Raw genomic sequence first — 25,875 nt, 5'->3', positions numbered from 1 at the left:
TTACGATATAAGAGAGACACTTTTGACAGACTACCCAGCAAGTCTCCACTAACTATAAATAAAGATGTTTAGAGATGACCTTTATAGGTGCAACATAAAATATGGCTAGGACAGAATAAGAAATAGAATAAAAAATGTCATGCTATCCAGCCAGAAAAGTAAGATATTTAATATATTTCTTTACATAAAATGGGAGGAAGAATGTGCAAAATGTATTATGTAAAGAAATAGACTTCTACTAATGAAACTCATAATGAAAGACTAGAGAAAGGAAAAAAACAACAACCCATTTTATGACCAAGTCACACACTGCCTTGACACAGGAGCAGAGGCCGACGTCATCTACCTGGATTTTAGGAAGGCCTTCGACACAGTTTCGCATCCTATTCTCATAGGGAAGCTAGCAGCCTGTGGAGTGGACACCTACACAGTCAGGTGGGTGGCCAACTGGCTTAGAGACCGCACCCAGAGAGTGGTGGTGGATGAGTTGTTCTCGGCCTGGAAGGAGGTGGCCAGTGAGATCCCGCAAGGTTCGGTCCTTGGACCAGTGTTATTTAATATCTTCATCAGCGATCTGGATGAGGGTGTGGAGAGCACCCTCTCCAAGTTCGCAGATGATACCAAATTATGGGTCAAAGTTAGCACATCGGAGGGCAGGGAGCAGATAAAGGCTGACCCGGACAGGTTGGACTAGTGGGCGGAATGAAATAGGATGCAATTCAACAAAGATAAATGTAAGGTACTCCCCCTTGGAAGGAGGAATCCCCATCACACCTATAGGTTCGGGGATGACCTCCTCAGCAGCTCAGAGGCTGATAGAGATCTTGGAGTCATAGTTGACTCCAAGATGAACATAAGCCGGCAGTGTAATGAGGCCATTAACAAAGCCAATCACACCTTGTCGTGTATTAGCAGATGCATGACGAACAGATTGAGGGAGGTGATGCTTGGTCAGGCCACAGTTGGAGTACTGTGTCCAGTTTTGGGCGCCGCACTTCAAGAGGGACACGGAGAATCTGGAGAGGATTCAGAGAAGGGCCACTTGCATGATTAGTGGCCTCCGTGAAAGACCCCACGAGGAGAGGTTGAGAGATCTGGATCTCTTCTGCCTTCACAAGAGACAGCTGAGGGGAGACCTTGTAGCTGCCTATAAGTTTATCAAGGGAGGACAACAGGGAATTGGTGATGCGCTGTTTACCAGAGCACCCCAGGGAGTAACTATGAATAATGGGTGCAAACTAGTGGAGAGTAAATTTAAGTTAGACATTAGGAAGAATTTCTTTACAGTAAGGGTGGCCAGAATCTGGAATGGACTTCCAAGAGAGGTAGTACTATCACCTAACTTGGAGGCCTTCAAGAGGAGGCTTCACAGTCACCTGGCTTGGGTCATCTGACTTCAGTCCTCTTTCCTTCCAGGGGTAGGGGGTCAGACACAATGATCCATTATGGTCTCTTCCGACTCTACAATCTATGAACTAAATGTGAGCGCTAATGGGACCATTATTCAAATGCTGGGAAACACAGCTGTTTTTATGACTTTATTAAGTTGTTTTCATACACTACCATAATTTCCCTGGGTGAAAAGCAGAATCAAAGCATTGGAGCCTGATTCCTCACACCAGTGTATTTGCCTGTATCAAGTGAAAGCAGAATGGCTGTATAACATTGACAGACCAAAATGGTTTTATGTTCAGTGGGCGTGTCTACACATTCATTAATGCGCCATAGTTACAGCTTATTAAGTTTAGTACTAGGTCAACCAACTACTAAATCAATGCGCAGTAACTTGAGCTACTACACAGTAGCACTGGCACATGGCTTTTTAGTGACGCTTACTGCGCAGTAGCTTAATACTACCACACAGTAGCGTATTAGTATGGTTTTTTCCCCAGCATGCTACTGGGCAGTGTTATTAGGCTCCTATGCAGTTAGTATCTCGTGTGGATGCACCCAGTTTGTACACATGTAAATGACTAACACCATGCAAAGCTTTCATGAATTGGGTACAAGGTAGGATAGAGTTATACCTTAAAGACGAATTAAATCAGAGATGCATAAGCTTTCATCAGCAACAGCTTACTTCATCAGATGCTCATTGTTTTCTAAAAGTTGTTCGTCTGTAATTTTGAAATACAGCCAAAAATGTAAGGTTCAGATTTTTTTGTTATTTGTTTGAAACAAGGCCTCAATCTTCAAGGTATAAAATGACTTCAGGAAAGTGTTGCATGCCAGAACTTATGTCCTTGGTAGATACTGTTGACTCTATAATTAAAGGAGAGGGGTGTCATGGAATGGGGTCCTTAAGGATGGCCGTGTTCTCCTAAGGCCCCTTCACCGTGCCAATTTGGCCCAATGGGCACCCTCAGTTCTCACCCGCCACGTATTTGATGAAAAATATGAAGATAGGGAGGCTGCCTTTAAGTCCAGTTTGATGGACTTACTGAACCCCATGGGTTCCCAGACCCCTTGTGGGTCTTGTTTTGCAATGGGTGTTTCGGGGCACCCTAGCCTTATCGGCTATATGCATGGCTCCAACTGCCCCTTTACCATGCCCCAAGCCTTGCAGATGGTACTGGCATTGTCTTGCCTTGGCCTCGTTATAATTCGGCCCCTTGTGCTTCCTAGGCTCTCTGCAACCCTGTCTCTGTGCCCTCACTGGCGCCGGGGTCTGTGCACCCCAAATGCCGCTCTCTCTCTGGCGCCGGGGTCTCTGCGCCCCAAATGCCATGCCCTCTCTGGTGCCAGGGTCTGTGCCCCGCCAAATAATGCGTGTTCTCTGGAGCTGGGGTCTCCGTGCCCCAAATGCTCTGGCACCAGGGTTGATCCACCCCAAAATGCCATGCCCTCTGTGGCACTGGTGTCTGTGACCCACCAAATAATGCACTCTCTCTGGCGCCAGGGTCTCCACTCTGTAGTGGACCCCAATGAGGCCTCCTCCTTCCCCAAATAGCCTCACCCAAACCACTGGGCTTATAAAACTACAAACAAAACATAAGCCCCTGAGCTACAACTTAACACAGGCTACTGAAGGTGTGCTCTGCCCCTTTACCATTATCCAGAGCAGAGGTTAGTCAGGCCTCTTTCCCTTCTCCTTCTAAAAGGGCTCCTTCCCCCTTAGCCGCCAGCAGAGAACTGGGGTTTATACAGGCCCAAGGCCCTGCCCCTTCCTACCAACTGATCAGGTGCAGGTGCTGACTAATTTCTGCATTAACTGGTTGCCATGGCAACCTGCATCTGGGCTCCTGCCTGGCTGGAAGAGTTCTTCCCAGGTAGTTTCTGCCCTTCTAGGAGCAGGGCACCTTAGTGCTCCTGCGACAAGGTGCAAGACAGGTATGTTTAATACCCCTCTAAACCAGATAGTCTCTAATGTGCCACTGTGCTCTGTTTTCTGCCTGACTTCAAACTAACACATATATCTACCTTTCTCTAGGTATTTTTAAGTGATACTAGGCTTGTCTACACATGCATTAAGGTACCATAGTTACTGTGCATTACATTTAGTAGCTATAATAACAGGTGCTAACTCAATGGGTATGTCTACACATGTGCATTTAATGTACATTAGCCCAATTTCCACAGGCCCTTAATGAGCCTTCAAAATGGTGATTTTAGGCTTTCAAGCTTAAATTTGATACCTGCATAAAGCAGGTATCAAATTTATTTGTGAATAATTAAGTCACATTAGTGAACATATAGACACACTAATGCACATTAACACAGTGTGTGTCCATTAACTTTGGACTAACGATAGTCCCAAGTTGGTCCGCACACCTGCATTAATGCAGCTTAGCACATACACATGTAGATGCGTGCCTAAATTGCCTTAATGGACACTAGTTTAGGTGTACGTAAAGCACCTGTAGACATGCCCCAATTTCTAGCAACCGGTACTACTGTGCAATAGCACTGGAGCATGCCTTTTTAGTGATGCTAATGCACAGTAGACTAATTCTACTATGCATTAGCACAATAGCATGGCTTTTGTCATGACATACTAATGTGCAACAGAATTAGTCTACTGACCATTTAGGGTCTCGTGTAGATGTGCCCACTGTGCATTCTTTATAATGGTGAGCATGTCAACAAATAGTTGTATTATGGCTAATGAACAAGATCCTCAGCTGGTATAAGTAGTCGAGAGACTACTATTTTCAATGGCTCATTGTCACTTAACACTAGCTAAGGTTATGTAATAATAGGCTGACTATGCAAATTCTCATTACCATAAGTAGAGGTTGCAAAAAGAAAAGCATATGCTCTTTTAAAGGTCTCTTAATGTTTATGCCAAATGCTATAACAAAATTCATCATGCACTGACTAGGTTGAATGGATTTATTTGCTCTATTACTACTATTATTTAATTGGTGATGCTATAATCTGATTTGCCCATGGGAATTCCTTTGATGATTACTTGTTGATGAAAATGTTTCTGCAAATAAAGTATCAGCAAATCGTCTTGACTATTTCAGCTGCATGTTCACATTTAAATAAGTAAATATTATTTCAAAATTTGTACTTGGTGGTTAGCTAGGGGAAATATATTGTAATCCCTGAGAGGACTCAAGCTAAACCAAAGTTAAAAGTGGCCTTAGGACATTCAAATAGAACACTATAAATTCGCATTCATAAAGTAAATAAGAATTAAAAACAATATGGGCATATAATGGAGCCTTAATATATTTGTAGAGTTCTATAGACCCTTCTGTGTTACAAGTGAATAACAATTAATAATATGTTTTCTGTTTTATGCTTATGCCTTAAAAGAGGATAGGCCACTATAGCCTTAAAGTTTTTTGAGAAAATACATTAAAAATTATTCTAATTATGGCATACTTATTAATATTCCTTTAAACATTTCTTAAAATACAAAATACTGATTCTCACTTGTTACAAATGTAAATTGGTATCACTTGATTTTCAAACCTGATTTGAGTTTCATTCCATTATGAGGAAGAGGAGCATCAGCATCTTTGGTTTCTGACTTTCTAATTTTAATAAGACATGGTATTTCTTTTTTCCTACTTGTGAGGTATTAATTTTGATTTAACTGGTGATGAGGGAAGATCTCAGATTAATATATTTTTTTTAGGAATCATTGTAAATGAATTTATCACACAAAAATTCCATTTAATGAAGAACAAGAATATTGTGTGTTGTTCTATTATTCTGTTACAGTCAAAAGGGGGTTAACAGTCTGCTATAAGACATTTTCCATCATTTTACTCCTAGTTCAATAGTGAAATGATTAAGCGAGTGAATGAAAAAAAAACATAAAGGAGATTTCAAATAAAGAAAACTAGTTCCATTAATGAACATCTGCCAAATCCTACAGTTCCGAATGAAGGTCCCCTAGGAACATAGCTTTTACCAGATTGTCAACCTTTGTAAAAATGTCCATGATGCCAAAATGGGAAAAGAAATATGCAAAAAGTTCCCACGCCTAAAAGTAGTTTTTGCTCAGCCGGAAGTGATGAGTATCCAAAAACTCAAAGAAAGCCACTTCATTTGATTCATTTTGTTTTGCTCTAAGGTAATTTGATATACATATTCAGAATTTTTCCCACCAAGGAAAAGAAATCATTTTTACAACCAGGAATATATAACTGTTTTTAAAAGACTTTGTGTTAGCAAGTAATGGTTCTTTAATTTACAAAAAAAAAAAGTTTAAATAGTAAGACTTCTCACCTGAGCTGACTGGAATTATGCATGTGTGTTAGTCACTCATAACTATAGGTGCGAGACAATGTGTAAGAGCATACAGCATGGGACTTCATCTCTTGCATGCACACTTTTTGTACTTGCAAAAAAAATGGTAGTGATAATATTTATTTTACATATCACAGTAAACTTTCTGCACATGATTAAAGTTACTTGCATGGATATTTGCAATCAGGCTGATATTTGGTTACACATGCATTCATTTGTGCACATCTAATTTTAACAAGGTGAGATGCTCCACTGAGCAAAATACGTGTCCACAGGTACAGAATTACTCATTTGCATAAAGGTTTGCAGGATTCAAGTCCAAGTCACAACTACACCTTTGACGATTGAATCAGTCCCCCAAAAGAGACCTCTAAGCTCATTTTAATGCATTGCCCTGTGTAACAGGCTGGCTTTTTAGGGTCAGGTCTCAATGCCAGCCGCCAGCCTCTTCAGGGCTAAACCTCTGCCTTGCTTTCCTGCCATGCCTTGATGAAAAATAATATGATTGCTGTTTCTAAGGCAGAAGGCTTCCCATTGCTCACTCTCCTGATGCCAAGGTCCTTGGTACACGCTCCAACCTGCCCTTTCAATATCAGCTAGACATAGGACATATGTTTCTCAGCCTAGTACCTGGCCTCCCTTCTGGGTGGCACATACCAGGCCTTCCATCCTTTTTCAAGTATTCTATATTCTCATATCCAGTAATTCTACATGGTCACATCTGGTCTTTACATGTTATCACATTCAGTATCCCTATTCACAATAAAGTAGTTCTGCCCCTCACTAGGGTCACTCATCTTTACCACCCTCAACTGGGCCACTTACATTGCGGCCACCTCACTGGGCCACTTCTACAAACTCAGCCCCTCACTGGGCTTTCTGGCCCCTCGTTAGGGCCACACTCAGCCCCACTCTGGGCTGCTTCACTCGCTTAATCCTTCCAGGCCACTTGGGCTCCCGTATCATGTGGGGCTCAGACAGCTGCTGTGGTGCCTGGCCCCTAACACTGGGCCTCTCACCCTGTAGGCTCAGGTGGTTACCACCATGCCTGGCCCCACTACACTGGGCTTAAGTGCCCTCCTCTGGGCTTGCCTGGTCCTGGTCCCTTCCCTTATTTGTCACCTGCCCATAGGCAGGTGTTGGGGTTTTCAAGTGCCCCTCTTCACCTTTCACAGGGGAGGTAATTGGCCTGGCATATCCTGGGACTCCCCCACCACAGGCAGTCCCACCAGGCCACCCTTCCTCAGCAGGGTGCAGTTTTAAGTCATACCCAGGACCAGGAGCCTCCAAAATATCCCCATAGGTCCTACCCTTACCTCCAAGATGTTCCAGGAGCAGCTCAACCTCATGTTACCTCCTTGCCTGCTCAGCTCAGACTCCTGCTTCTCACTCTGATGGCCTGAGTTAAAATGGAGGCTGCTCTGCCCCTTCAACCAATCCCAGGGTCCTCCTAGGGTCATGTGCTAGCCTTGATGAGGCTAGTACCCACCTGGCGGCTGCTCCACTGCCAACTAGAAACCTTACAGTGGCAGGCACTGCAGGTGCCCTGCCACACCCTCCTTCATCCAAACTTTTAGGTTTGTGTCTGTTCTGAGCATAGTGGTGACTCCCTGCTCCCACTTATTTAGTGATATATGTGTAATTTTGTGGGCAGTAAGACAATTCATTCCTCTTTATATTCTGTGATAAATTAATGTTATTTCATGGGCAAAATGAAGTAATTTATATACATTGACAACAAAGTCCTCGCTTCGGTAAACATCAGGGCCCTGACCTTACAAATATTTACATAGATGGTTATGTTTAAGAACATAAATATTTTCACTGGTAAAATTCAGAATAGATTCCAACATGGTTAAATATGAGCTTGTGTTTAACCACCTCTAAGATAGATCAGTGCTGGTGTTTAATAGGTCTAATAGAAAATGTCACGCTAAGCATGATTAGGGCCTATGCAAAAAAGAAAATGTGGTGACAGACCAAAAATACATATACAGCAATATGAGGAGGGAGAACAGGGGAGGGAAAACACAAATTTGCCCTTAACTCTACCATAGTAAAGAAATACTCTTTCTATGTGTGCATGTGTTTTTGTTAGGTTGTTTAAAAAAAGAGGCATATAAATCATTATTTTGGTGTATATTTCTGATTTCCAATTCACATTTTGAAGATCTTAGGGATAACAAAAATGCCATTTCTGAAGCCAGAAACAGAAAGAGTTTTTGTCATGCTCTGCAGATCAAGTCAAAAGGCAAGTGAAAACTAAGATCTGACATTTTCAGAGGTATGCCTTGAAGTCAAAAAGTTTGAGACCCATGGATGTAAGCAGACAGAACAAGGACTTCCTTAGAATCAGGACTATCTCTCCCTCTCTCTCTCTCTCTCTCTCTTTCCCTCCTATCCCCCCAACCCCACCCACTCCCTCACATACACATCTTTATTGAAACAAAAGTCCTATAACATTTAAGCCTGATCTTGGGAGAAGGGCTGTTTTACTGATGCCACAGAACAACTTTTGCTCTTCAGTCCAAAGACAGGAAACTCCCATGACATTCTGCCAAGGGACCTGCAGGACTCAAGAGGTGGATTGTTTTATCCCTTCTACAGAACAGAGTAACTCACTATAGCGTCTTGAGCTAAGATACTTCCCCTCTCAATTAGTTTTGATTTCATCTTAATAGATGAAAGATTTCATCTTGCTTTAGGCAGGCACTGTACACTTCCTGGTGAACCAGACAGAAGAAAGCCTATAAAATGTCCAGGACCCTAGACTGTAAAATGGCCAGAGTAGAAAAGCTTTGTACCAGGAGGAAGGAAGGAACATTGAAGAAAGAAGCTTATTACACTTTGATAGTTATGCTTTCCCTTTTTGTGTGGTTCCTGGTGCTGTAGCTTGAGTGGCAAGTGTATAGCCCTCCACAGAGAAGCTGGGTCAGATATTCAATTTTAGGCACTATAACTGAGAATGAAATTATGATGATGGTTCATGGGAAAAGAGATAGCCTCTGGGTGGTCTTGACCCAAAATATTCAGAACTCTAAAAATCAGTATCAACATACTGAAGTGCTTCCAGAAGTGAGTAAGTGAAGGGAGTCTTTAGAATACTGGGTGCCACCTTTGTGTTAAATACTCATACTACAATATGTATATAGGCATGCCCCATTGACATTTCAAGTGGTGTCAGATAGAGCTACATATGGGCTCCTGCCCTTTTTGTGAGGAATCTTACATATGTCCTCTTCCAAGTCTCTGACCACATCTCATGCTGAGATTTCAAAAAATTGTATAGACAGTAGGCTGTTCTCCCTCAGCAGAATATGCTCAAGGCTGGTGCAGAATGCAGTGATTGGTAGCTTTATCACATGCTGAAGATGCTGTCTTTCTAGTTGAAAGTCAGGCTAATCTGCAGTAGTTATCACCCTAGATTGGACCTGCTTGGCTTGGGGTCTGCAGTTCAGTTATGAAAAGACTACAGTCATATGCAATAATATGAATCACTCAAGTGTATCAGCCTATGGGCATTGAGAACAAAGCACTAAAGTAAACCTGTCTTCCACTATCTGGAACTCATAGTACCTGCAGATGGGTTGCTTGATTCAGAGACATGGAGGAGGATTGCAAGTTCTTCTAGGAGGCTGGCTACCTTGAGATCTCCTGTGTGCAAAAGAGGGCTCTCAGTCTAGTGTTATGTTGCCCCGCTGCTTCCTCTAGGATTGTAAAATTTGGGCAATATTGCAAACCCATATCGGGTCCATCAGTAAGGTCTGAGGCTAATCTTGGGAATCCACTGGTAAGCATAGGATGTCCAACAATGAGGTACCACAAAGAGCCAGATTATTATATGTGAAAACTATGATCTGCATAGCCAAGCTATGCTGGCTTGGGGCACGCGTGCCACATGCCTGATAACAGGTCCCCAAAGCTATGGAGTACTGAATGAAGGTGCATGGCCAGGCTACAGAGGAGGTAAAAGAATGCATCAAGACCTGAAGGAGGACTATGAGCTATACACCTGGATGGTCATGGTACTTGGTATGCATTAGTCATACAAATGGAGCAGGTGATTCACAAAAAGCTGCCAAAGGTAGCTGTTGAGAGAGTCATCAACATCTGAGGTGTCCCCATCATTGCCTGTGGCAGGGAGCTAGTTCAGTTATAAGCTTTTGACAAACTGCAATTCACAGGTGCTCATCACAAGTTCCTTAAGTTGAACAGCTAAAAATATCTGAAATTGTATCCAAACTGAGCATCCCCTGACTCTTCAGGGCTACTGTGGGTTGTTCCAGCCTGGGGCTGTGCCAAAGCCCTGAAAATGAAAGCAGGATGAAACTGTTCTGTATTTTCAGTTATATTCTTTCTGAGCCCAGTTAGCATGGCGGAGAAAGATGCCCCAATTCAAAAGTAGAGTGGATAAGAGATGGAAATATTGAGTAAGGGGAATATAATGGGACAAAGAATCTTAGGGAGAGGACAAAGGACTGTGGGTGGGGCCTGGTGGAAACAAAAGAGAAAATAGGACAGAGGCCCCCTCTACTTGTTACCTTTATGCCAAGATTAATATAATGTACCAAGAGAGAACAATATCAAAAGATTCAAGTATAAATGATGGATCATTTCTGTCAAAAACACCTCTGATGTCTGAAAGACAAAAGAAAAGACACTTGAGTGTCAGTGAGTGCATTTACATGTGCAATTAATGCTATATGTGTTTACTGAACAGTAAACCAGCCCTGGACAGGCATCTACATATGCAGCCATTTGGAAGCAGATTTGCTCCTTTGCCTGCTCCAGGCCTCATCCGCCCCTGCTCTGCCCCCCCTGCAGCAGCCAGGGGAGCCGGAGGCTCCGGTCACAGCTACCTGGGGGCCAGGGGCATTTTTTAAAAGAAAGCCTCCATAGCCACTGTATTTCTGGCCTGGAGCAGTCTGCAGTGTGCTGGCACAGCTCTCTGTGACTCCGTTGCCAGTGCCTGTGCCCGCTGTAGCAACATGTATGGATCTCAGAGGCAAAACCAGGAGCAGCAGAAAGGAGGAGTCTGAAGGAGGAACAGAAAGTGAAGGGGAGGAGACAGGAAGAGGAAAGAGAGTTAGAGAAGCTGGGGGAGAACAGCAGGCCCTGTAACAGCTCTGTAAGAAACTGCTATAATAAAGACACTGTTTATATTAAGTAGGGAGCTGCTCCTTGATGACCCATACAGGGTCACATGAAACATGGTGGCAGCAGAAAGTCTGTGAGGAAGCCCAAGAGAAGAGAGGGACCTGGGCCCCAGCAGTGATTCAAACAGATTGCAAGAAGCATGGAGGGACTGAAGCCCCCAGCACAGCTGGATTTCAACACAAAGAGCCTGGCACAGACATGGAAACAATGGAAGCAAGACTTCAGTTTGTATACAGAGTTAGCCATGGCTGATAAAGAAGATAAAATGAAGGTAAAGCGGTATTACTGTCTAGTGGGGGAAAAGGCTGTGAAGTAAGAGTAACACTGATACTAGGGAGCCCTGACACACTAAAACAGTTAATAGAAGCGTTTGATGCATACTGTAAGCCCAGGAGAAATGAGACTGTAGAGAAAGATCATTTTTTTCACCCGAAACTAAGAGGAAGGAATAGAGGCCTATATCACAGCACTGAAAACTTTGGCATCCTCATGAAACTTTGGAGACACAAAAGACTCCATAATCAGAGATAGGATTGTGTGTGTGGTACACCGGACTGTGCCCTGAGGGAGAGACTACTAAGAGAGGTAGATCTAACCCTGGAAAAATGTCACCAAATTGCAAGGGCAGCAGAATTGTCTAAACAAAAGGATCAAAATGATATCAACAGCCACATGTACAGAGTAGATTCACATCTCTGGAAACCAGGAACCTGACAGGCCAACTGCAAATGCTGACAATATCATTCAGTGTGTATACTCTGGGAACCTGCATGAAAGGTGGAAGGACAAATGCCCAACCTATGGAAAAGAGGACAAAAATGTGGAAAAAAAATAACTTCAGGGGTCAGTGTCATAGCCACCCAAATAGGAAAAAAAAACAGTCCATGCAGTGATGCAGGATCAGGAGACTACAGACGAGGAGGAAGCTTTCAGTGTAAATTTGACAGATTCACAGGCTCACAGGATACACACATTACATAAAAAAGCAGGCAACAACTCAGCCATATTTGCAACAATGATGCTAGAGCAAAGACCTATAAGATTCCATGTGGATTGTGGAGCCACTTGCAATGTCCTTCCTGTGAATCTGTTGAGTAGCAGCATCAGAATGGAAAATGTCACCAAGTGCTGTTAATGTATAACAAAATAACTGTGAGGCCACTGGGAAAGTGCTGGCTGACTATAATAAATCCATGCAACAAGAAATAGTACCGCCTGGAATTTATAGTGATTGACAGGGAGGACACCTATGCACTGCTGGGCAGCTGGGCAGCACAGGTCATGGATTTACTTACAGTGCAATACCACAACATCCTCCAGGTCACAGAAGAGCAAGAATGGTCATTAGGTTCACTACCTAACATTCTGCTAAGATACGTTCACAGTTTGCAATGTCAAGAATTGATTTTGGCATGTGGAGCTAGACCAATCTTTCAGCCACCTGATAACCTTTAGTATGCCCTTTGGCAGGTATCGCTGGTTAAGGATGCCCATGGGGATCAGTCCAGCTCCGGGCATGGGAGCAGTACTGATGCAGAACCAGCAGCCTGTATCTTTTGCTAGGAGAGCAATGACTGAAACCAAAAGGAGATATGCACAGATAGAAAAGGAGTTACTAGCAGTATTGTTTGGGCTGGAACAGTTCCATCAGTTCACCTTTAGACAGAGAGTAGATGTATAATCAAATCACAGACCATTAGAAATCATAATGAAAAAAACCCTTGCTGAGTGCTCCTAAGAGACTTCAATGTGTTCTGCTGAGACTCCAGGCCTATGATGTGAGTATAAAGTACTACCTAGGGAAGTCCCTACAAGTGACAGACACACTAAGTAGAACATGCCTTCCAGAGTGCAGCACAGATGGATCTGTAGAACAGGAGATAGAGTCCATTAATATGGTACAAGACTTACCCATTTCCAAAAGCAGTCTCAAAGCAATACAACAGAGTATAGAACAGGATGGTATGCTACAAGCAGTTAAACGAACCATCCTAGAGGGTTGGCCACAGCACAAGGCACAAATACTACCAGAAGTTGCTGTGTACTACCAATGGAGGGATAAACTATGTACACAGGATGGAATTCTGTTCAAGGGAGACTGGGTGGTGATCCCAGTAGCTCTGCGGCAAGACATCATGAACTGACTTCATGCTTCACACATGGGAATAGAGTCATGCCTGAGGAGAGCACGAGAGCGAATCTACTGGCCAGGCATGAATGCCCACTTGAGAACATACATAGAGCAGTGTGAGGTGTGCAAGGAATACAGTGACAAACAGCAAAAAGAGACATTGAACCCTCATGACATCCCTTCTTGGCCTTGGGACAAGGTAGGGACTGACTTGTTCAGTGTCAATGACAGAAACTATATGGTCACTGTAGATTACTATTCCAATTCTTGGGAGATGGATTACCTCGAAGACACTCGGGGAAAGAATGGTGATCAGAAAGCTGAAGGCTCATTTTGTGTGGCATGGCATACTTGACACACTGTTCTCAGACAATGGCCCACAATACACATCAAGAGAATTCAAACAGTTCTGTACTAGATGAGAATCCCAGCACAAGACATCATCCCCTGGGTACCCACAAAGCAATGGGCAGGCTGAATCAGCAGTAAAGGCAGTCAAGAGACTCTTGTTGAAGGCAAATAAGACTGCAGGGGATCCCTACCTGGCTCTGTTGGACCATTGCAACACACTCTCCCAAGGAATGGACAGTAGCCCAGCCCAAAGATTAATGGGCTGGAGAACTAAGACATTACTCCCCGTGGGAGACTGTTTGCTCATAGGCGGCTGGTAGGAGGTGCACAGGGGTGCACGTGCCCCCCCTTAGTGGCCAACACTGATGCTGTTGGTAGAGCTTTTGCCCCCCCGACAGGGCCGCCGCCATCAGCAGCTTCTGGAGGTGACCCCCCAAATTCAGGAGGCACCAGTCACTCATGTTTGCTACAACCCCAGAGGGGGAGGGGCAACAGTACATGGAAGCAGGTAAAAAATCAACAGTCTCAGCAAGTATCACAGTATAACAAAGGAGCAAGGAACCTGAGACTACTGTGCAGAGGGAAAAAGGTCTGGGTACAACCGGTAATTCCACATGTGAAAGAATGGCAAAAAGCCACCATTGGGGGTACAGTGGGAGATATGTCCTACGAAGTTGTCACAGATAGTGGACAGCTACTGAAACGTAACCGGAAGCAGCTGTGGAGCACTAGCAGAGCAGAAATACAATTCAGCAAAAGATACCAGGATCAGGACCAAGATAACTTTGACAACTGGTCAGTCATCAGTGAGCTCCAGATAGAGGAGAAAGACACATGGACTCCACAAAGGAAAGAGATACACAAGCAGAGTCCAACCCACAAAACAAAGACATGGCCAGAACAGAAGCAGGCGTAGCACCCAGGAAAATCAAACAACCAAGAAGTGGGAGGCTGGTACAATAACCAGCATACCAGGATGACTATGAGCCCTAAAGAACACAGCAGACAAGCGGTAAAGGCTCAGCCTCCACAGTGGGCTACGTGCTAGCAACCTCTGGCCCAATCAGAGGAATAAGTTCATCATCTGTTTTGGACTGTTGAAAGGAAAGATGGAACAATATGTATGGATCTCAGAGGCAAAACCAGCAGCAGCAAAAAGGAGGAGGCTGAAGGAAGAACAGGAAGTGAAGGGGAGGAGACAGGAAGAGGCAGAGAGAGAGGCTGGAGGAGAACAGTAGGCCTTGTAACAGCTCTGTAAAAAACTACTATAATAAAGACACTTTATATTAAGTAGGAAGCTGTTCCTTGGTTACCCATAGAGGGTCACATGAAACCGTCGGTCCCAGGGCTGAGATTTCCAGACTCTGGTGCAAGGCCCTGGAGCTGACAATCAGCTGAGATTTTTTTTTTTGGCTCATGCCAAAGGGCTTCTGGAGGGATTTTAAATCCCACACCTAGCAGATTGTGTAGGGCTGCCAGGTGCAGGGGATCAGGGTGAGCCAAAGGGCTTCCCCTGCTAAAGACTTTAAATCCGGTACCCTTAGGCTGTCACGCATGGTTAATCAGAGGCTCCCACTGAGGAACCTGCCCCCTGTGCCTGGAGCCTCTGATACCCTGCTCTTGGCAGACTGGACAGAGCTGCCCACTGCAGGGTTTTGACCATCAGCTGATTGCACTTACTTCAACATATTAGCACAAAGCCAGAGGGGAGGGGGGCTAAAGACCATTGTAGACTACAGTTCTAAATTGAAGAGAGAGAACCTGGCTGCTATATCCCTGATTCTAATGAACTTTCCTCAGTGTTAGAAGAAAAGGAGTGTCCCATGAATCTCTGTCCCATGACACTTAATTCTTCACATGACATAGTCAAAGATACATTCTTGCCAAGGCATTTGCTGTCTAAACAGACAGACAGAACATAAAAAAACATTGGAAGTCTTACAGGAAGGCTGTCTCTTAGAGCATCATTTATTTTACTGCATGTTTGTAATGGTTGAGTGACAGGTTTTTAATTGGTTTGGGCTAACATAAATGAGTTTCATGGAAGCAGTGAATGTATTTAAGTAGCTGTGCCAAGCCTGTTTTTTCTCTCTGGTCTGATGAGTAAGACTGGGGTTACAACTTTTATTTTTTTTCACATGCTTTTAAGGCTCCACATTCTTAAAAGATGGGGCAAATGGCCCTTTGGTGTAATTGAATGATAAAATTGTCTGTGAGACTTGGTAGGTAACTTTCAGTTCAGAATTAGAACAAATAAATCATATTTCAAGTTATCTGACTATGCAAGGCTAAAAATAAAAATGTTTTGACTTCTCTCCATTATTTGTCTGTTTTCTAAATCTTGGTTGTGAGCTGTTTGTGTCTGGGGCTTTTTTCATATTGTGTGTGTGTATGCATGCACACATGCACACTGTTTAATACTATGGTACTAAAGGCCAGTTTGGAGTCTTGATGTGCTACAAGACAAACAGTAATATTTCATAAATATATACTATGATATTATCTATTGTAGCAGTTTTCTATTAAAACAAAACATCACTTAACACAGGCACTTAACATTCACAAGTATTTAAAATTCTAACAGTCTGTAAATGATGATGAATGACATGTATTGCCTAAAATACTACAAAAAAAGTCTCTATAAAAATGTTCATGAATATATCTCATCTTGTGAGTGGGTAAACTGTTTGGTCACTCTGTAAACAATGTTGTTGAAATGTTAATGAATTACTCCCAGGAACTAATAAAAAGAGAGCTGAATTTGCATAATGGTTCAGAGACACACAGAACTAGGTTGCCACTCAGTGGCTGCGCCTACGTGAGATGTTTACTGCACAGTAGCTCATTAGTACTGCTCAGTAGCTCATTAGTACTGCTCAGTAGTGTCATGGGGCATGAATTGTGATGTGACACTACTGTGCAGTAGTAACGAGCTACTGCACAGTTAGTGTCACCAGGAAGCCATAGAGGGATGATACTGTGTAGTAACACCAGTTACTGTGAAGTCATTTAGTACTTGGGTATGCAAGTACTAAATAACTGCGCAGAAACAACTGCACAGTCGGCATATTGTATAATTGTGGCCAGTGGGTGCATTTACATGTGCAATTACCCTGATGCAATAAACTCCAGCACAGTTTTCATTTACACATGCACTTACACATGCACCCTGGATCACAACAGTTCAAGCTGGGGCTGAGCAACCCCAGGCTGGCAGGGAGCCCAGGGGGTCAGCCCCAGGCTCCGGGTGGTGGCATTGGGCATTGGGTGGCAGAAGGTCACTGTCTACATGTGCACTGTGTCAGCATAAATTACTTCACCGTAGGATAGTACTTGTCCCGGACATTGCTATCTTTTGGCAGAGTTAATTTACTGTGCTCTAATATGGGTGCATGTGTAGATGGTGATGCTTTACTATGGAGCTAGCTAGTCAAGTGCAGTAAAGCACACATGTAGATACACCCATGGCGGTGAGGTATATAATGCCACTCCATGGCCCCTAGCTGCCTAGGGCAAAATTTGACACAGACAACAAGCTGAAGAAAACTTCACAAGGGCCAGAGTTCAATATACTATTCAACTTTAGTAAATACATCTTTAAAATGTCAGAATCCTGGAATTAAGAGGATACCTTGTAACTGATTGTGATGATAGGAATTCAAATGTCGTAATGCTCAACTAAAATTTTAATTAAAATAATATTCTTAAATATAGGGTTGTTCATTCATATCCATCACTTCTATGACTTAGTCACATAATTGCTATCACTTATCCATGATTTTCCCTGCAATGTACTAAAATAACATTGCAGTTCTGGGATATTGTTTATCAAAGGACTTCTACTTCAGTACTACAGTGTTTGGATTCTTTCTATAACTCTGTGGCATGTCTCGGTTTAAACTGTCTTCTCTACTTGTATCACAGTACTATGTATAGAGTGTTGGACTCTCCTTTTTTAGGATCAAAGGGAATCTTACTTCACTTTAGAAACCAATGAAATCTATATTTGTAAATAAAATACTTCTTACTTGAATCAGTAGTCTTTGAACTACTACTATGAACAGCTCTTTGGGACGTGTCCTAAATGTACTGAAAGTCCTGTTGAAGTAGGTAAATGTCACTTGTCTGTCTGGTGTCCTTGGAATAACTTGTTATGGACTATAGAGCTATGGTAAAAGTGTATACAGTAGTATTTTCTGGATAGGCATATTAACCTAATCAGATTTCCATCAAATGGCTTACTTGAGACTATTTGAAAAACATTATTGAATTGATTAATATGCAAAGCCAAATGTGCTGTACAGCTTAATAGTTCCATTTAATATTCATTGTAACGATTATGTATACATATTTTCTATTGGTTGGCGTCACTGTTGTTGTTCAAATGTGAATTGAATAAAGTATTTGTATAATATATGTCTATGTTGATACTTCTTCACAGATACTTCTTAACAGATCTCCTTTGTAAACCTTTTCAACATGTTAATTTTAAGAATGAATGAATAAATAAAATGACACTTTTACCAGTTGGGAACAAACAAATTTATCATGTTCATCAGCTCCGGTATACTAGCCCTGATACCAATATTTTGTAAGTATTAAAAGTTTAATTTATTCTAGTTTGTAACATGACAAACAACTGCTTAGTAATGATACTAAAATGGAATTGGCAAGGCTAACCACAGTGCAGGAATATTTACAGTTACTGACCTGCAGCAGGGAACTGGATCTTGACCCTGCTATGCTTGCCTTCACTGATGAGCCAGGACCAGAAATACTATGGCAAGACCTTGCTGCCACAGGCACAGTCCCTTTAAAACCAGCATTCTCTAAGACTGGAGAGGGGAAATGGAAACTTAAAAGGACTATGAAGTTCCAGGCCAGGAGGAGGCCACAAGACAGCTTCCCCTAGAAAGGGAAGAAGCCAGGGAGAATGTACCTGGTACCAGCGCAGAGTTGTGGGCAAACTGCTGGAGAGGAGTGCCCTGGAGGAGGGGCAGTGAGAGCGGGGAAGTCGTGTCGTCCATGCCAGGGAACATGGAAGTCCAGGGAATCTGGGAATCTGCAAGAAACAGAAGGGCAGCAGCTTAAGACTAAAGCAAACCTACGAGTACAGAACAAAAGCTCTGAATGGAAGAAAGAAACCGAGATAAAAGAAGGGAATTAGTGTCCCTGGCTGGAAGCCAGGTGTGGGCAAGGAAGCAACCTGAGCCATAACTGAGGCTGCGCATGGCCTGGCGAAGTGGCCACCACAAGCCAAAAATCATCCCCATCAGCAGGATTGTTGGGGGTGGAGAGGACTTGAATATTCTGAGAGTGGGGTAAAAGCCCAAACCCAGTGGCCGTCTGAGGCAAGAAGGCCCACTAAGCCAGAGTGACTCCATGAAATTGACTGAGTACAGGCAAAGCCATGCCTATAATTCTTTTGTTTACTTTATTTTTATTCGTACGTGCAAGACCAGCACAGCTGCTAATCATCACTGACATCACAACCCTCTAAACATATTCAGGGGTACGTGGATCCACTTCCCTGAGAAATAATTGATGCTAACAAGATCATTAGGGAGAGTGACAGACCAGGATGTAGGGGTGGGGTAGAGGAGCCCTGGACAGCATCCACCCTGGAATCACAGAACAATATATAAGGGGAGAAGCTCAAGACCAGAGAGGAGATCATACCTAGGAAAGTCTTCTCTGGGACACAGTGCTTCTCCACCCTCCTATAAAGTCATCAAGGCGTGGCAGATGAGATATACAATGGCAGGAAGAAGTGGACCCTGGGAGTAAGGACTAGTCCCAGGTCCATTAGTACCCTATAATATGACCATTACCTGGACAAGTATTTCCTTTATTAATTGCCTGTAATTCTGGTGGAAGATTCTAACTTGCATAGGATTCTATGGTGATTTCTCCAAGTTTATGTAGACTATGCAAACCTCTGCCCTAATTGCCTAAAGAGCATGATTTGCCAATCAGCAAACAAATGTGCATAATCATTATGTACTCATTTCTCAATAACTGATTTTAGGTTAGTCAAAAGATCTCTTGCTTGTCTTTTGAACTTCTACACATACCTCATAATTGTTACTATCCTCAGGCCTCGTTATTATGGCTGCGATAGTTATTGACCCTACTCTTACCACACAATCAAATCCCAGACAATAATTCAATCTCAGTTTTAAATACATTGATATTAGCCAAGGAAAGCAGAGTTACATTTTCCACAATGGAAAATATGAAACTAAGGAAACATGCTGAGAAGATTACAGTTAGAGGGAGATGATGAGTTGAAGAAAGGGTCAGGACTTAAGGCTGACATCACTATTGTATTCATGCTCAAGCAAACACGTTACTTCTGAAGCTTGGCTCTCCCTTTCTTTTCTAATCTTCCACTCTCATCCTTCATGACTTCAGCTTCCACACTGATTTTTAGTCCAGCCTTATAGTCTCCTCCTGCCTCCCAGGTTTTGGATTATTTTGACTTTCTATTCCAAAATTGCGTTAGTAGGAGTGTTGCCAGCAGACCAAGGGAAGTGATCATTTTCCTCTATTTGGCACACATCTGGAGTATTGGGCCAGCTTTGGGACCCCACTACAGAGAAGACATGTAAAAACTGGAGAGAATCCAGCAGAGGGCAATGAAAATGGTTAGTTGGTTGGGGAACATGACTTCTGAGGAGAAGCTTAGGGAACTGGGCTTATTTAGTTTGGAGAACAGAAGGCTGAGTGGGAATTTCCCACAGGGCAGCTTTCAATTACCTGAATGGGGATTCCACAGAGGAGGGAGCTAGACCGTTCTCAGTGGTGGCAGGTAACAGAACAAAGAACAATGGTCTCAAGTGGCAGCAAGAGAAGTTCAGGTTAGATATTAGGAAAAAAATTCTCACTAGGATGGTAGTAAAGCACCGGACCAGGTTACCCAGAGAGTTGATGGAAACTCCACCTTAGAGGTTTTTAAGACTGAAGTACAAAAAGCTTTGGCTGGGATGATACATTTGGGGATAGTCCTGCTTTTAACAGGGGGTTAGACAAGATGAATTTTTATGAATTATTGTCTGGGATTTGATTTTATGAATTCAGTCATCAAATCACCAAAAGGTCCACCTAATTTAGCCTTGTGTGGCAGGGCATTTAGCACTCCTGTCACTTTAAGCGGGAAAGAACTTGCATGAGAAGCAGCCTGCAAGTCTGGCAGGGGCCAATTAAAGAGTCACCAGACCAGAAGGGGACTGGGCTTGAAGTATATAAGCCCAGGGCCTGACCAGGTCATGTAGTCTAGCCTTGAGACCCATGGAGAGAGGGGTTCCCGGGTTGCATCTGAGCTCGGGTAAGCAACTCTGGTGACTTGTGGATAGGACTAAAGGAAGGTAAGGTCCCAGTTGGTCCCGAGGGGCCAGAGATCCCAGAGTTTGTAGCCCAGGGGGAGAGTGTCAACAAAGCCAGGGAGCCCAAAGGTCTGTAGCCTAGGAGGGGCGAGTGTAAACAGGGTCAGAGAGCCCAAAGGTCTCACTGGCCCAGGTGTGGAGCCAGAGCTCAGAGTTGGGCTGAAGGCCACGGAGAGCCACAGCTAAAGACTAGCAGTTCCAGGGGGCCCCATGAGTCTTGACTGGCCTAGGAGTGGGGCCAGGGCCCAGAGAAAAGAGACAAAGACCGGGGGTCACAGCTGGAGACAAAGGGAGCCAAGGAGCCCATAGCCCAGAAGAGGTGAGGCCTGGGGCCAGGGGCCCATAGCCCCGAAAAGGCAGGTGTCAGCAGGGCCAGGGGACCTGTAGTCCAAGAAGGGTGTTAAGAACAGCAGAAAGAGCAAGGAATGAGTATCATCTACAAGACATGAGTGTGGTGTAAGGGGTGGTTGGAGCCATGTAATGAGCCCTTAAGGCAATGAGCAGTGACTGCCACTCATGGGATCTGACTTGGGAAGCCCTGGGGCAGCTGCCCTTTTCTAAAAGTAGCATTTCATCAAGGTGTGGCAGTAAAGGAAAAGGGGACATTGTCAATCTGGCTGTCTTTGAGCAAGGGCTGAGTGGGCTCTAGGGACTTCACGGCAACTCCTGAAGTTGGCCCCTGTTATTATATCTTTGTTAAGTGTTGCTTTCTCTCTGATCTCTCAATATTCAAATGTCTTTTTCCTGACTATTATTTTATTTCTTTCATTCTCACCACCTACCTGTGACTTCAGCCACCGCTTTATGTACTCAATCCACATGACGTTGGATGATGGCCTTCCATTAGACCCTCAAGCATCTCCAGTACAACATCCATACAGTCAGTTCTCTCCTTCAGTCTCCTATCAGTTCTAATGACCCTATTAACTCAACCACCTCTCCCTGCCTCTCTTCTCCACTTTTAATTTCTTTCCCTTCCCTTCTACTGACTTACAAACGTAGCTATTCGTCAGTAACTTTCTTTGCTCCAGAGCTGTTTGAATGCTTCTGTACAGGTTTTGTGGACACAGACTTTACTACTATAGTTTCTCCACTACTGAGTCTATCCTCTTATTTGCTACAATAACTCCTGTTTCCACCTTCCAGCATGAGGAAACTCCATCCTTTAAAAATCCATCATTTCACTGCACCTGTGTCTTCAGTGCCTATCCAGCTCCCTTCTTCCCTGGACTCATCAAATACATAATTTGCAGCTGGGACTAACCAGGAGTTGTTAACTTGGCCAGCATCATCACTCCTTTAATTTAACGATCTGATACATCACATCAAATTTGTTTTTAATCGCTCTCATTTAGCTACACAAAACAAAAGATTTTTTTTTCTAAAAGAGAACTTAAAAAAATACATCCTTTACAAAATGTAATGCTGATAATTGACAATGCCATGCTTGGATTTTGTAAATGATTTGATATGCAAGTAAGAAAAATGAACAGTTAAGGATACAAAAGTTTCATATCTTTCATATATATATATATATGAAACACACTTTACAGAAGATATGGATGGGGGGGGGGGGTGTCCTTAGTATCTGTAAAGTGTGTTTCATTACAAGCTGGACATCTTACCTCTGACCCAAAATAGATATTGGGATATTCTTTCATTAGTGATCTCAACATTACAAACAGTCTTTTTCTAACATACACAAATGATATGTTCAAACAAAATACACATAAAGTATGTTTTGCAAATTATGTGACAAATACAATGTTCCTCATCAGCCTTGATTTTTTTGAACAAAGGGATTATTATTCTGGGGAATAATATGTGCATGCACACCCCTAATTGTATTTATATACGCTTATGTCACCAGAAAAATATTTAAAAAAATATATAGAACATTATCTCTACCTATCCTGTCAGTTTTCCCGATCTTTCACCACTGATTGTTATACTTCCCTAAATTTGAGAGCATAAACACCTTTAAAGTTAAAGTTTCATTAGTACTGCTAAATGAACTTGACTGATGCAATAAGTAATAGAAATCTATCATTCCGAAAGCTAGGAGGTACATCAGCAATATTAGAATATCTTTTTTCACATCTAATATGTTTGCATATTCACTTCCAGTGTCATGTCCCTGCATTTGCTTTGTTAAAGTTCCTAGAATATGGAGAAAGTTGAATGACTTGTTTGCATGAGATAACAATCATAGGGAAGGAAGTATAATTCCACAAAGAACTTAACTCAGTAGAATAGAGCCATGCATAACTGACCAACATTAGCAGGATTTCTGGAATTGTAAGCTTCTTCCGTAACTGTCCAAAAGAGGTTCTGACAGATTTTGATGTATAAAAACATAACGTATCATTGGAGTTCAAACCTCTTCACTGTTATAATCAATATTATTTATACAGAGCCTAGAATGTTGAAGTCTTTTTCTTAGACGACCCACTGAAGATAACTTCCATGGATATTCATACACGTTTTCTCTGAAGTGAATATTGCTTTACCCACATATGCCTTTTTTTTTTGTACATGTATTTATCTGAACACAAGGCATTTACAACCAAAATGAGGAGACATAGACTGGTAAATTGTGACAGTAAAGTTGTCATCCTTCAAAGCACAGATTTATTATGTTTCATCTTTGCTCCATGTTGAATAAAGAAAAATACTTGAAACATATGGAAAAATAAAGTGATTAAGATAAAACTGTTCTGGAGCCTGATTTTGCTATGCAATAGTGCTGTTGCCATGGTAACTCTTGCATCACATGACACCTGTGTTATACAATGCAAAGCAATTTCTTAAAGTTACACAGTTGTCAATAGAGGAGGTAAATTTCCATCGTAAAAAATGACAAGAGTTTCCTGTTCAATGATCATTTACAGTGTTACTTCCTAAATAAAGCAATAGTTAAAAAACAGGAAAAAAATTATGAGGGAAAAGGACACGATTATATGTGAGAAGGAAGGGAATAGTGTGTTAGAGGGACAGCTGGTGTGTGTATGTATATATGTGTTATCTGATATAGGAGTTCTGTTCTGTGTTACTATTTTGTTGCTGCTGTGGCAAAGCAGCAAATGATAGCTACTAGTAATTTACTGAATAAGGCACGTGTATAGTCCAGCTGTATCCATGCTGGCAGCCCTTCTGTGAATAAAGAGTCCCTTATGGAAAAATCTTACCGAATTTAACAGGGATGAAACCAACAGTCTATAGAAATAACTCTAAACCTACAGAATTTATTGGAGAATGCTGTTCTTTATTATTTTTAACTTACGTATGGGATTTTTTTGTAAAGCTATAGCTTCTTTTTTAAAATCAATAGGTTAAATTAAGAAATTATAGCTCGGTCCGATGAGGATAATCAAACTGTTCTAATTAAAATGAAAACTGTTTTCCCATAGTACTATATGTAGTGGTGGATATTTTGACTTCTTTAAATTACCTATCAGGATGACTCCTATTTAAGACGTCAGGAATAAAGATTTATTTAACATTTATATAGGCAGCAGAATTATAGGTTATAATTTTCTTTGAAATTCTATAGGATTTTGATATAAGAAATTATGGTTCTTGGTGCTCACTTTTCAAGTCACCCTTTTGGCTTAGTAATTAGTACATGAAATCCACTGTACGCATCCAGGTATCTCTTTTAAACATACAAATAATATAATGATTAATGAGCATAAATTTATCAAATTCTTCGTTCATCAGAACTATACTGTACAATAGTATGATGTCTTGCTACACTATATTTGTATAACACATTGACAGTTTATATCATATACGGATGCCAAGGACTCAATGATAGATTTCACAAACAGAGCATCTGTGTACTGTGCTTAAGGCATACATGAAGCAGAATATTCAGTTCAGGGCTGGATCTAGATTTTGTGGAACCCTACAATGTCACACTTAGGGAGACTTATCTAGCCCTTCTACTTCCCTCAACTCTCCTCTGTAACCACTATCACCTACCTATCTCAAATGTTTGTAAAACATAATGCATGTACCATGTAATACAACTACAGAGGAATGAATAAACTTGCTGTATGCTAGTAAAAATAATGGAAAAGAGGGGGAAATAATATTCACAGCACAAACAATCCATGCAGGTAGTTTTTCTATTTTATCTACACAACCATACAACAACAGTATGATGATTTCATTTTCTTCCTATTCTGTTCTAGCTCATACAAAACAGTGTCCCACTTGGCACAGAAATCTCCAATTCTCTGCTGGAAACTAAATATTATTCTTTCTAGTGGAAGCCATTCTTCAGTCAAGTTCAACTAAGTCGTCCACATGGGAGATGTCTGTTGTCCAAACTATCAAAATACATTAATAAACCAGCTTCAGTAAATAAGGAAGGTAATCTACATCTATCTTCTAACACTTGAGGTCACTGAGGCCCCTGGCGGAGGTTACATCTAAGATGTGATTAATCAGTTAATCGCGTCTTAAGTAGTAACCTGGCCACGCATCATTCAATTAATGGGAATAGACGAAAAAGTTATTCCACAAAACATGTGAAATATTTATAGTTGTTTCCACTTTTGTCTTAAATTGAACATGTGACCAGTGCTAATTAGTCCTTTGCTCTGGTGTGCTCCTATGGCTGGAGGGACAAATCAGATGAGAGGCACTCCCTAGCCATGGGTGCACCAGGCACACAGCTTGCTACTTGCTGGTGCAGGGGGAGGCCAGGACCATGATCCCAGGCTCCCTCTGCACTAACAATAGGGCATGATTGAGATCTGATCCCACAAACATGTCTCCTACCATGCATATGTAGTATGGCAGGAGGTGCGGTTGTTTGGATTGTGGATCAGGTCCCATCACACCTTTAACTAAACATCTGTCAGCATCAACTCAAGCATCTAATGGAACTTCCCATTCAAACATTCAGGGAAGATTAGACTTTATTACAAACCAGTTTGCTAGGTTTTACTGTATTCACGCAGGGTACCACAAAGTAATGTAATCTCCTACCTAGATTTCCTATAATTCCATGATGTGTGGGGAGGTCTGAATAAACAAAGTATATCCCTTTTTATGGTGTTCTGTAGTCTTTGTTGAGAACTCAACATGGATTAGAGCCGAAGAAAATGGCAGAGGACAATTACAGAATTCATAGTC

At 42.2% G+C, this 25,875-nt stretch overlaps 1 protein-coding gene across 2 annotated transcripts in view; it reads right to left on the bottom strand.

The window, feature by feature from the left end:
• Positions 1-7,079, bottom strand: part of TSPAN12 (tetraspanin 12) — an 85,663-nt gene extending 78,584 nt beyond the window's left edge. For both annotated transcript variants that reach the window (XM_059725941.1, XM_059725942.1), the window contains exon 1: positions 7,023-7,079. Coding sequence is in view for 1 of the 2 variants with exons in the window: in XM_059725942.1 (XP_059581925.1) it covers positions 7,023-7,055 (33 nt within the window). In the remaining variant the exon portion in view is untranslated. The remainder of the gene's footprint in view (positions 1-7,022) is intronic.
• Positions 7,080-25,875: the final 18,796 nt, after the last annotated feature.

Source organism: Alligator mississippiensis, chromosome 4, assembly GCF_030867095.1.
Source record: "Alligator mississippiensis isolate rAllMis1 chromosome 4, rAllMis1, whole genome shotgun sequence".
Lineage (NCBI taxonomy): Eukaryota > Metazoa > Chordata > Crocodylia > Alligatoridae > Alligator > Alligator mississippiensis.
This window is presented reverse-complemented; position numbering and strand designations above follow the sequence as displayed.